Raw genomic sequence first — 12,232 nt, 5'->3', positions numbered from 1 at the left:
GAGTGGATTTGATTGATGGAAACTGAAAGAAGCTTAGTGTGTGTGTGTGTGTGTGTGCGCCCTTTCCATGACATCACATGATGGTTGAAATGAAAGAAGTGTCATTGTCATACAATGTTGTTTGTTTCTAGTCTTGCATGGAAAATATTCTACCTGGAAGGTGACAGGAAGAGCATCCAGACAGAGAAGATCTTCCCCAATCGTGTCTGAGCATGCAAGTATGAGAAGAGTCTAGTCATTAAATGATGTGTATGTATTTATATTGACAGACAGGCAGAGATGTGTGTGTATACATGCTTATGTAGGACCACAAATGTTCACATTCTACAACTTCACACAAAAATGAGCTAAAAAAAAGGATTACATTTTATTAACTTTCCCTACTAGAAACCATCCCCCGACACTTTCACAGACAAATGGAATCAGAAAATCCTTTTGGGAACGAAATGGGTTGGAAGCAAGGAGGACATCTGACTTTAAGACAAGCCTCAACGATATGTATTTAATCAATTTGTGCTAGCATGGGAAAGTGGACATAAAACAAACATTTGAATACATGTGTGTCTGTTTGAGTAACTGTGTGTGTCTGTGGGTGCATGTTGTTAGGTAATTACATATGTATAACTTAGGTGTATGTATATATATATATATATATATATATTAGGGTGATTATATATCAAACTGAAGTGTTTGTGTGCCAGTGCCACAATGAAATGTGCAAAAAAATAAAGTGATTGTTATGAGGAAAGGTCTCCAGCTGTAGAAACGATCTGAGTAAGACATGGGTTGTCTAGGAGAGCATTAACTCCAAATAAGAACTGGTTTAGACTATGATGACTTGTTCCATCTTTGCCAAATTGGAATGCAGATGTAAAATGATATATTTCTCTTGTCCAGCAATTATATATAAAACAACAGTGAGTGTGTGTATTAAGAAACAAAGAAGAAAATTCTTTGAGAACTTACCATAAATAAAAGAAAGAATGTCTTTACATTTTTATCAAAATCTGCAACAGGATTCCGTTGCTTGAAATGGTGATTTAATCATGTTGAAATAAAGAGAAAATCAAATTATATTAATTTTTTTTTTTTTTTTTGTTATCAGTTTTAGAAGGTCATGTTTTTCTGACAAAAGTCACATGGTGCCAGTTCTCTTGTAAGAAAAACATGTCAACATCCAGAACTGATATCAAAAAGGATTAGTTTTATTCTGTTGTGTCTGGGGAGAGTTTTATATTTCTCATTTTATTTCAGCATAATTGCATCATCTTTTTTAATAATTAAAACTGGTAACAAATCTTGACAAAGTATAATTACTTTCTTTTATTGATGACAAAGTTCTAATAGCATTTTCTTTCTATTTTGTAATATATATATTCACTCATGTGAAACCTTTTTAACTTTTTCAATATATGTATGGAGTGGGGGGGGATACTATTAAACAAGCATATATGTTTATAAATAAAATATAAAGAGACGATGTCTACATATGTCTATGTTGAAGGAATTTTTTTTAAAAAAGGGACTTTTTCAAAGGATCTATTTGTTTTTGTTTTTTTTCCATTGAATGTTTAAAACATAGCCAGGTTTTCCCTCTCCTGACATGGAACAGAATATATTTTACCATTGAACACAGTTTTCTGTTTTCATCCATGATGAGGCATAATCCGGTCACTCAACACAGGGAAACATGGACAATAATTATCACAAATCATGCAAAATGTGGATCAATATCTGATGGATTGCAATAAAACAGTATTTATTTCCTTTTAAATCATTGACAATATTCAACAATGACTTTGATGATATTCTGTATTATATTTTGTAAATAAATTTCTTTTTTCAGTTCAAATATTCACTTATTTAATCATTTTTTTTTTTTTTGTCACCTTTTGTAACTATTGAACTGTGTGAATAGTGTACAAAGGATTTACTTTGGGGCTTTTGTCTCTACTCTAGGGTTAGGGCAGACTTTGATGAAAGGAAATTTATCTATATAAACATGTATGCAATGAGAGAGAGAGTTTGTGAGTCCATGTGTTTGTGTGTGTGTGTGTCTGTTAGCATCAAAACTAGAGTGAACCAGTGATACTATTTATTGACCAACAGTAGAAACTCCATACATTGTACCCAGTGCAAGCTTTGGGCACATAAAAGGTGTAGCAGTATCAAAGGAAGGTTAATGGAGAATAGAGCCTTTGTGTGTGGTAAGTGTGCAGCTACAATAAGCACTAAAAATACGCAGACAATAGACTCCCTCAAATGTTGAGGGGGACCGTTAGAAGTGGTAGATAGCTTCTGTTACCTAGGAAACCAAGTTGGCAGTGGAGGAGGAAGTTCTGAACATGAAGTTAGTAGAATAAGAATGGGTTGGGCAAAGTTCAGAGAGAGCTTCTACGTTTGTTATTAACTAAGGGCCTCCCCCTCAGAGTGAAAGGCAGATTGTATGATGCCTTTGTATGTACAGCTATGTCACATGGCCTATGAAACATGGTCTTTGACGACAGAGGACTTGTGTAGGCTTGAAAGAAACGAAGCTAGCATGCTCTGCTAGATGGGTAATGTCAGTGTGCAGGCATGGCACAGTGTAAATGATTTAAGAGGAAAACTGGGTATAAGGGACATCAGATGTTGTGGGCAAGAGAGAAGACTGAGCTGGTTTGGTCATGTGATGTGTATGAATGAGGAGAGCAGTGTAAATTACTCAAATTTCTCTTACTCTAATTAAATATTCTAAATAATTTGAGATACTCGTCCTGCCTTGGTTTATTGTTGTCCTTTCTCCTTACACACACACGCACACACACACCGGAGTGAGACGAACATCGTTCTAGTAGTGAGGCAGGAGTGTTTCAGTCTCGTTGGACCTTGTCAATGATTTGCCTTAGTCACGTACCAAGATGGAATCCAATATGTAGGAAACTAAAAACACACTTACACTTTTTACACTTTTACTTGTTTCAGTCTTTTGACTGCGGCCATGCTGGAGCACCGCCTTTAGTCGAAGAAATCGACCCCAGGACTTATTCTTTGGAAGCCTAGTACTTATTCTATCGGTCTCTTTTGCCGAACCACTAAGTTACGGGGACATAAACACACCAGCATCGGTTGTCAAGCGATGTTGGGGGGACAAACACAGACATACAAACACACACACACACATACACATATATATACACATATACGACGGGCTTCTTTCAGTTTCCGTCTACCAAATCCACTCACAAGGCATTGGTCGGCCCGAGGCTATAGTAGAAGGCACTTGCCCAAGATGCCACGCAGTGGGACTGAACCCGGGACCATGTGGTTGGTAAGCAAGCTACTTACCACACAGCCACTCCTACGCCTATTCACTAATATTGTGGAATTGTATTGTATATATTACTCAGACAAGCAGTAATCCGCTTCTTAAAGAGTTAATTCACTTGAAACTTTGATTTCCATTTCTCCGAACCAAAGTCGATAAACAAAATCCCAGTAACATACAATAATCAGTTATCTTTAATTAAAGTTTTGTACGAAGTCCCCGTATTTTACAAGGAATCTTTGTTGCCGTTCACCGCCGGTGTTGTGCCAGATAGGAAAGATGAGTGGTGGCCTTGCTCCCAGTAAAAGCACGATTTATGTCAGTAATTTGCCGTTTTCATTAACTAACAATGATCTCCATAAGATATTTAATAAATACGGCAAAGTGGTCAAGTAAGATCCTCTTTTATTTCTTTGTAGTTTCGTTTAGAGTTGACATTCTTTAGTTTTAGGTTTCTTTCATCAGGTTTTAGATGACTTCTCAGTGGAACCCCGGCCTGGCCCGTGGTGGTTTAGGGACACACACACGTGTGTATATATATATATATATATATATATATATATATATATATATATATATATATATATATATATATATATATATATATATATATAGGAAAGTTATCGAATACGTAAAAAAAATGACCTCCACTACAGAACGAATACAATACGCTGCATTCACCCTATTAACAAATAAATCTTCATTTTACATAAAAGACTGCTGAGCTTAATGAAACTGAGTTAACGTGGTATATTTTATACACATAAAACAGTACACCTGAAAGTTTTTATCGACATTAGAGGAGTCTGGAAGGTCGCTTCTTTGTGGAACCCCTAATGTTGTACAGTCGATCGTTCATAACGTTTATATTCTACGATATGTCTATATCTGCGGTTACTTGACTAAAAGTAAACAAGCTGGCTTTCGTTGATCTGGAAAAAGCGTTTGATGTAGCATTAATCTCAGTAATTGGGGAGACTAGGTGTAGATGAGTGGCCTGTGAGGGATGTACAAAGATGCAGTAAGTAAAATGAAAGTCAACAATGCTCCAGCATGGCCGCAGTCAAATGACTGAAATAAGTAAAAGAGTAATGATCTCAGTGAGGAATTAAGGTAGAAATCCATCAGTTCTCTCTTATTCATCATGGGACCACAGGACATGACAGAGGAGTTTAAGACTGGCTCTTTATGGGAACTCACCTAGTTTAAGACCTTTTGTTTCCACATGAGCAATTTCTATTTCAATTCTTCTATAGATTCAGCTATTAGAAGAGGTCATCAGCAAAGAGGAGACACCCCCCCCCCCTCCCCCCACAGGCAACCAAGCTTAAACACCTCTGTTATGGCCTGAATGACCATTATGAATGGAAGTGGACTGAGAATTGAGTCCTAATGAACTCATACATCCACAATGTGTTACCAACTCTCACCCGCTGTACATGGCTTGTGTAGCTCTCACCAGCCATTCAGCTGCCCATAACTTCTGCAGTGACCCCTATGTGAGGAACGTAATCAAAGGCTTTCTCCATATCAGCAAATACCAAGTACAGCAGTTTATTTCTGGTTAAATACTTCTGGAGTTGCCTTTCTAGAAAGTTTCAGTACTACTTCGTCCCAACTCAAAACCAAACTGCATGTCATCTCGGTTAGCTCTCTTCTCTAATTGAGCTGTGACCCATTCCAGCCATTTCGCATCTCCCTTATCTACGCCAGTCATTGGCTATGACCCCTTCCTGTACAACCTGATTAACTATACAGGTGACCAGGCTGTCTCACTTTGCCGAACATTTTAAGCATCTCAGTGGTCATTCCTGATGGACTAGGGCCATTACTGTCCCCTGAATGGACAGAAATGTATGATTTGATCCTGGTTGGAAAATGATTATATTTTAAAATGAATCGATTGCTAAATCCACCATGGTTTGTTTACATCCCTTTGTATGTTGTATACTGTGGTACAGTCCAGTCAATGCTTTGTCCAGTCATCAAAACATTTATTTTAAATCATGCCAGCATGGAAGGCAGACATTAAACAATGATGATGATGACGGCTGTCTTCTCCACAGCAAAACAACATCATTATGTTTTTCACATTTCAAAGTTCAACAATATACTTAACTTCTAATCGCCCCCCCTCCCACCTACAGATGCTGCTGCATTCATTCGGTGAATCACTAATTAATATCCCTATAATACAAGGCAGTGAGCTGGCAGAATCGTTAGCACACCAGGCAAAATGCTTGGTGGTATTTTGTCTGTTTTTATGTTCTGAGTTCAAATTCTGCCAAGGTCGACTTTACCTTTCATCCTTTCAAGATTGATAAAATAAATGCCAGTTGAGTTCTGGGGTCAACGTAATTGACTTACCCGCTACCCCGAAACTGCTGGCCTTGTGCCAGAATTTGAAACCGATATTAAGTGTTTTGCCTGGGGTGCTAACAATTCTGCCAGTTTGCCACCTTGAAACCAATATTAATATAATTAGTAATATAAATTAATATAGTTTGATGTTTCTGTGTTCATCTTTTAGAGATTTAGTGAGATTCATTGAAATATATTTTACGTCCACCTTTTGTGCCTCATCAGTTGTTGTATTCTTTTCTAGAGTCACAATTATGAAAGATTCTAACCGCAAAAGCAAGGGTGTTGCCTTTGTCTTGTTCTTGGAACGTGAAAGTGCCCACAAGGCTGTGAAAGCCCTCAATAAAGTACAAGTATGTCTCGTTTATTTTCATTTGTTTTCTATTTTGTATTTCGAATATATTTTGTGTTTATGTTTCATATGAACTCGTTGGTGCAGTTAAATTGAATGTGACATATTTGTTCTCAATATTCAAAAGAACTTTTCCACACGATATATTTTATGTAGCTTCGTACATAACCAGACCGGCAATGATGACAAATATATTTATATTACTTAAATGATAAATTAATGTTGAAATATAGAAAATTACATTATTAAATACAGAAACATGTTACAATACATCCTACATTGAAATTTTGAAAAATAAATAAATCAGTGTTCAATATATTCTTTAATAATAGATAAACTGATAATTTAGCCAAGGGTGATCTCGCCAATAATATTGAAGTTATCTCCCTTGGTATATATATAAATCCCTCAACAGTATTTCTTGGACGAAGAATTTTCTATTTCTGGAAGTTCATTTCTATGTTCCCCATACATTAGTGATCATACTATATATATATATATATTGTGTGTATATATATATATATATATATATATATATATATATATATATATATATATATATAGGTACCATCTTGTAGTTTTAAACAATCTTTAATATTCTATTTACTTCTTCTATTCTCAAGTCTAGTCATCTTGTAAAAATGATTCTCCTCTTCTTCTTCTTCGCAACATCACTTTTTCTTCAATCAATGAACATCTTCCAGACTTTCCTTCAACGTTTTTTGAATTTGAATGAAATGTTTGAAATTGTAATGTTTTAAAAATTTATCAGAACAGAATAAAAAAACTTGCTGAAGCTTTGTTTCTTTGTCAGATGTTTGGTCGCACCCTCTCTTGTAACATTGCTAAAGACAATGGACGCACACCAGAGTTTATAAGAAGAAAGATTTACAAGGACAAAAGTCATTGCTATGAATGTGGGGTAGGTACTAGACATTTCTTAATTTTGTTGTTGTTATTGTTGCTCTCCCTCATCTATATTCTGGCAGGCATCAATCCAACTGGGAACATCCCTGTGTCCAACAAAGCAAATGTGTTGTATTTCAGTCGAGGCCAGTGCTCTGCAATCTTTCTACATTTGCAGCACACTTTGTCTTCTTTTCGAAATTCAGCAGCAGCACACCTAAACAAAAAATATAACTAAACATATAGGGGGAAAAAAATTATATTCAGGTTACACAGTGGCACACCTAGCATCGTCTCATGGCACACCATGGCATACTGATTGTGGAGCATTGCTCCAGACTGGGGCCACTGGGGCTCACTGATGCTCAGCTGCCAATTATGGTTTTTATCACAGAACCTCCTCCAAGAATCTTTTATTCTCTAATTTCTTTATTACATTGTAATCTCTTGGAATTTTTGTTTGATATGAATGAATTGGAAAAAAGGAAAAATTCTGTATACACTGTGCTGGGACCTCACTTTGCCAGGATCACATCCTGCTGGGACCACACTGTGCCAGGATCACATCGTGCTGGGACCTCACTTTGCCAGGATCACATCATGCTGTCCCTGTACATGGCTTGCACAGCTCTCACCAACCATTCATCTATCCCTAGTTTCCTCATTGACCACCGGATAAGGGATTGGGGGACCCTGTTGAAGGCTTTTTCCATGTCAATGAAAGCCAGGTACAGGGGTTTATCTTTGGGCAGGTATTTCTCCTGCAGCTGTCTTAACAGAAATATAGCATCAGTGGTGCTTTTCCCTGGCATGAACCTAAACTGATTCTCATCTAGTCTCCCAGACCCTTCTCCATGCTGGTCGTCTTCTGGGCATTCATTTAGCCCTGATCCTGAAATTGCTAACTACTAGTCTATGTTGTGGGGTACATTCTTCGCCTGGGAAGGTTTTGGCATTTATAAGCAGCCGTCTTTCCCTTTTCCTGGCGAGGATGTAGTCAATTTGGCTAGTGTGCCTGCCAGAACGGTAGGTGACTAGGTGACTGGCAGGTTTCCTGAAGTTAGTATTGCAAACCATAAGATCATTTGCCTCACAGAACTCCAGCAGCCTGGTTCCCTCCTTATTGTGGGAACCAAAACCATAGCCTCCATGTACGCCATGGAAGCCCCCTGCATGTTGTCCAACATGTCCATTGAAGTCACCAGCCACAAAGAGAAGGTCCCTGTCCTTCGTCAATGAGGTAGTCTGCAATAGGGTGTCATAAAATCGGTCTTTCTGTCTATCAGGTAGCCCCAGTTGAGGGGCATAGACTGAGATAATGGTTGCTAATCCTTAATGTAGCACTAATCTAATCTTAAGTATTCTATCGTGAAAAGTGAGTGTATTGCCAGCAAGTTTAGCTGTTATCTCTAGCATGGATTGGAGGTTGAGTGGGAGTTGTCAATTCGATTTCTAATGTTTATTATTATCTTTGTGTGTGAGTTTTTGTTAGCTGTGTTGACACACGTTTGTGTGTGTGTGTAGCATTAGAAGTATACTCTCATGAAAATAAACACGCACACATACAGTCCGTACATAAAAATAGATCCATTTCTCTTTGCCAGGAAGAGGGTCACTTGAGTTACAAATGTCCAAACAACCTCCTTGGTGACAGAGAACAACCTGCAAAGAAAAAACGAAAAAAATTCGATGATGAGTAAGTAGTGGCTTTGTTCTTTATTTCTTAAAATTGCCATTTTTTCTAAATGTTTATTGTCCCTCTTCATCTGCCACAAACTCTACTTTCACTTTTAATCTGTCTTTCACCACACCTTTCCTCTATTAATAGTCTACAATGGTTTCATCATATGGAACCTTTTTCCTATTCTTCTTCTAATTATCGAGCACAGCCATTTTCCATTCAACATCAGTGTCCTGTCTTCTCTCTTACTATTATTTTAGTCCTGGTTTTTAATTCTCGTTGTTGCTTCCAAATCTAGTATTTCTTCTAATTCTACTACAGATTCAGCAATGAGAACTGGGTCAGAAGTCTACAGCAGTTCTCATGAACACAGTTGTCTTACAACTAAAATTATGATCTTGTGAATATAAACAGTTTTGAAAATGAAAAATTTCACATGGGGAAAATCTGGACAAATTGAATTGAAATTTGTTTCTGTAATTTAGAATAACAAGAAAAACCATAATGTTGTTATTGTTGATGAATGTTTGTAAAATATTATTGTAAAAAGTAAGACAAATCAGTTTCATATTTCAATGTTTTTATGTAACTTCCTCAGATGTGACAAGAAAAGTTCTGATGGTGACGAAGGTGATGAAAGTTTGTCAGCTGCAATTAATTACCAGGTAAAAATATTGAATTAATTCCCAGCACTTATTAAGGGAGAGAAGACCAGTACTCATGGCCCTTTATTTACTAAGGGCCACTGAGTTTGGTGAGGGGAGAGAGAGGGTGAGAGGAAGTAATCCTAAAAAGGGAAACCTGACTTCAATATTTACACCAGGGTGGATCCTGCTAAAGGGGACCCTGCCCCCTGCAGTGCCTTGTGGTGTTGTTAAACAAGGTAACAGATTAAAAACTGTCACCCAAGACTTAAGAACACAAGGACCTGGAACAAATACCACAAGCTGTCTCATCCCTACCCTCTGCCATCATAGATTGAGTCTGAAAGGATGAAAAGCAAAATTGACTTTAGCAGGATTTAAACTCTGTCAAAGTACAGAGGGATGGGGATGGGAGGGTGGCTGCAGGACTTGACTGGAGAAACTCCTTAAGACAGTTCATACATGTATGTTGTATGTATATGTGTGTACATGCATGTGTATGTATAAGGGCACCCAGCTGGAGAAACTTTGCCAGATCAGATTGGAGCCTGGTGCAGCCTTCTGGCTTGCCAGCCCTCAGTCAAACTGTCCAACCCATGCCAGCATGAAAAGCAGACGTTAAACGACGACGACGATGATGATGTGTGTGTGTGCTGGTGCCACTTAAAAAGCATCCAGTCCACCCTGCAGAGTGGTTGGTGTTAGGAAGAGCATCCAGCTGTAAAAACCCTACCAAAATAGACACAGAACTCTGGTGCAGGAGGCTCCTGCCTGGCCAGTTCCTGTCAAACCGTCCAACCCATGCCAGCATGGAAGGAGGACGTTAAACGATGATGATCCAATGCCAGCTTTGGCAGGATGCCCTTCCTAATTTACAACCACTTTACAGTGTGTGCTGGATGCTATTTTTGTGTCACTGGCATGGAAGGAGGTTGACAAGTAACTTGCAAGACAAGAAGGGGAGGTCAAAGAAAGAGGCACAGGTGTCTTGCCAGGGAGGGCACACATGGGTACACCCCATATTATATAATGTTGAGTGGAAGAAGAAGAGGGTGGTGATGAGGTGCCAGGGCATCCTCTCAGGGAAGCAAGAAGACGATCAAAAGAGTGGATTGGGAGTGGGGGGGGCTGTTGGAAAGAGTAGTTTCATAAGAGTGAGAAGGGAAAGCCGGGGGGTGGGGTGTAGTGAGTAACAAACAAAGGTGGAAGTGAGGTTGATGCCAGAGCTGACCCTGGAACTCAATGCAGCCCTGCGCCTTACTGGATCCTGTCAGACTGTCCAACCGGGTCTTTTCACACATACCTATGTTAGAAATCATTAGAAGGTGAGACTAAATGCCTTGTGGTAGTTCTGTCCACTCTTTGCATTCTGGGTTTCAAATCTGTCGCGGTTAACTTTGCTCTTTATTCTCTCTGGGTTGATCTTTAGTAATACCAGTATGTATCAAATGTAATATATAATGCACCCAGCTCATAGAATATCAAACATATAACATTACACACACACACACACACACACACATATAATCCATATGAAAAATTCTACATCTAGTTTAAACATCTCAAATTTGATTTTATTGTTTCAGTACCAAATGATGGAGGAAGCTAAGAATATGTTAGATAGCAGCATGAACATCACAACATCGGAAAATACCCAAACATCCAAAAAGAAATACAAAAAGGATTCTTATTTCAGTGACGAAGAGGAACTTGATGACAGTTGAGATTGCATCTTCCCGCTAACCACTCCCCCTTACTCCTCCATACTCTCCCCACATTCCTGTCTTCTTTCCAAGTTTAATGTTTCCATTTTGTGTCTGATTCTGTCGACAGAGTTCACTAATTGACTTACTTTCATCTTACTACAATAAGACATTGGCAAACGAGTGGAGAAACTTGCTAAATGTTATTTTGTTTTCCATAGGATGTAATTTTACATCGATTTTAAGTTAAATATTTATTGTATATATATTATTGTGTGTGTGTGTGTGGATGTTTCTTGATGCATGATTCGTGTGGGTGGGTGGGTGTGTTTGTGGTCCTTGAGAAAATATTTTGAAAGTTTAGTAAAAAAATTCAAATAATTTCTGTTGTTTGTTTTGTTTCCTTTCAAACAGTGCTGTTTTGCTCCTCACATACATTCCTCAAATATTCCTACTATTCTTACGGGTCTCCAGCCTGGCCAAGAATTAGTGAGGATGTTTGCTTCATAATTACAAGGTCCTGAGCTCAATGCCACCCTATCACTACATATCGGGTGTCTTCTGCCACAGCCTCAACCAAAAAGACAATCATGACAATGATCATCATCATCGTGGTGGTGGTGGTGGTGGCAGTAGATAACAGTACACAAAACACAACCACAAGTGTTAGGGTGCCACCCTGTAATTACATAAAGCTACAAGTGACAGTCTGTAAATCGTTAAATTTCACCTGTGTCGGCTGGTAATGAGTCTCGTTAAAACATGGGTTGGGGAAAGCAATTGAGAAGCAGACACACAGACTGTGTGACATTAAAGGAATTGGGAGAAAGAGAAGGAAGAGGAGGGGTTGGAGAGATAGAAGGGGGGAAGGGGAAATGTGTGAATCACAAATGACTAAGACACTTTTTTGTTGGTGACCTTGACCAACAACACAGCCAGCAATTTGAGAGTGATGCATACAAACACACACACACTTGGGTGTATGTACATATAGTTGTTTGTGCTCACTTGCCAGCCTCTCTATATTCAGAGTGAGAAGCATGAATGATGAGTGGTGGAACATAGAAGTATGAATGGAAGTGGGGGTAAGGGGTAAAGGTAGTCAGTATTCTTAGATATGCTCTATATCCAAGGCAACATGATCCAGAAGATGGAGCTAATGACAAGGACCCAGGGTGTGTGACAGAAAAGGAGCACAAGTTTGATGGCAGGAAGAGTGAAACGGTGGGGGGAGTGTACAAGGTACAACCAGTACATTGTAGTTAATGAGATGGGCCA

At 38.5% G+C, this 12,232-nt stretch overlaps 1 protein-coding gene across 1 annotated transcript; it reads left to right on the top strand.

Annotated features, from left to right (window-relative positions):
- The first annotated feature begins 3,532 nt into the window (after positions 1–3,532).
- LOC106881843 (zinc finger CCHC-type and RNA-binding motif-containing protein 1) lies at positions 3,533–11,335 on the top strand. Its single transcript, XM_014932354.3, has 6 exons — positions 3,533–3,699; positions 5,913–6,021; positions 6,835–6,942; positions 8,531–8,622; positions 9,206–9,272; positions 10,838–11,335. Exons 1-6 carry the CDS (start codon positions 3,587–3,589, stop codon positions 10,973–10,975), a joined length of 627 nt encoding a protein of 208 aa, XP_014787840.1. The 5' UTR covers positions 3,533–3,586; the 3' UTR covers positions 10,976–11,335.
- The last annotated feature ends 897 nt before the right edge of the window (positions 11,336–12,232 follow it).

Source organism: Octopus bimaculoides, chromosome 11 (genome assembly GCF_046866305.1).
Source record: "Octopus bimaculoides isolate indiv1 chromosome 11, ASM4686630v1, whole genome shotgun sequence".
NCBI classification, from domain to species: Eukaryota; Metazoa; Mollusca; class Cephalopoda; order Octopoda; family Octopodidae; genus Octopus; species Octopus bimaculoides.
The sequence above is the reverse complement of the archived record's forward strand: the minus strand, read 5'-3'. Positions and strand labels throughout refer to the sequence as shown.

Excerpts from the sequence above, each read along its gene's own strand:
- LOC106881843 (XM_014932354.3), top strand. The coding sequence starts at position 3,587 with ATGAGTGGTGGCCTTGCTCCCAGTAAAAGCACGATTTATGTCAGTAAT. Across the intron at positions 3,700-5,912 it reads AAATACGGCAAAGTGGTCAA|AGTCACAATTATGAAAGATT; the intron begins GTAAGATCCTCT and ends ATTCTTTTCTAG. Across the intron at positions 6,943-8,530 it reads GTCATTGCTATGAATGTGGG|GAAGAGGGTCACTTGAGTTA; the intron begins GTAGGTACTAGA and ends TCTCTTTGCCAG.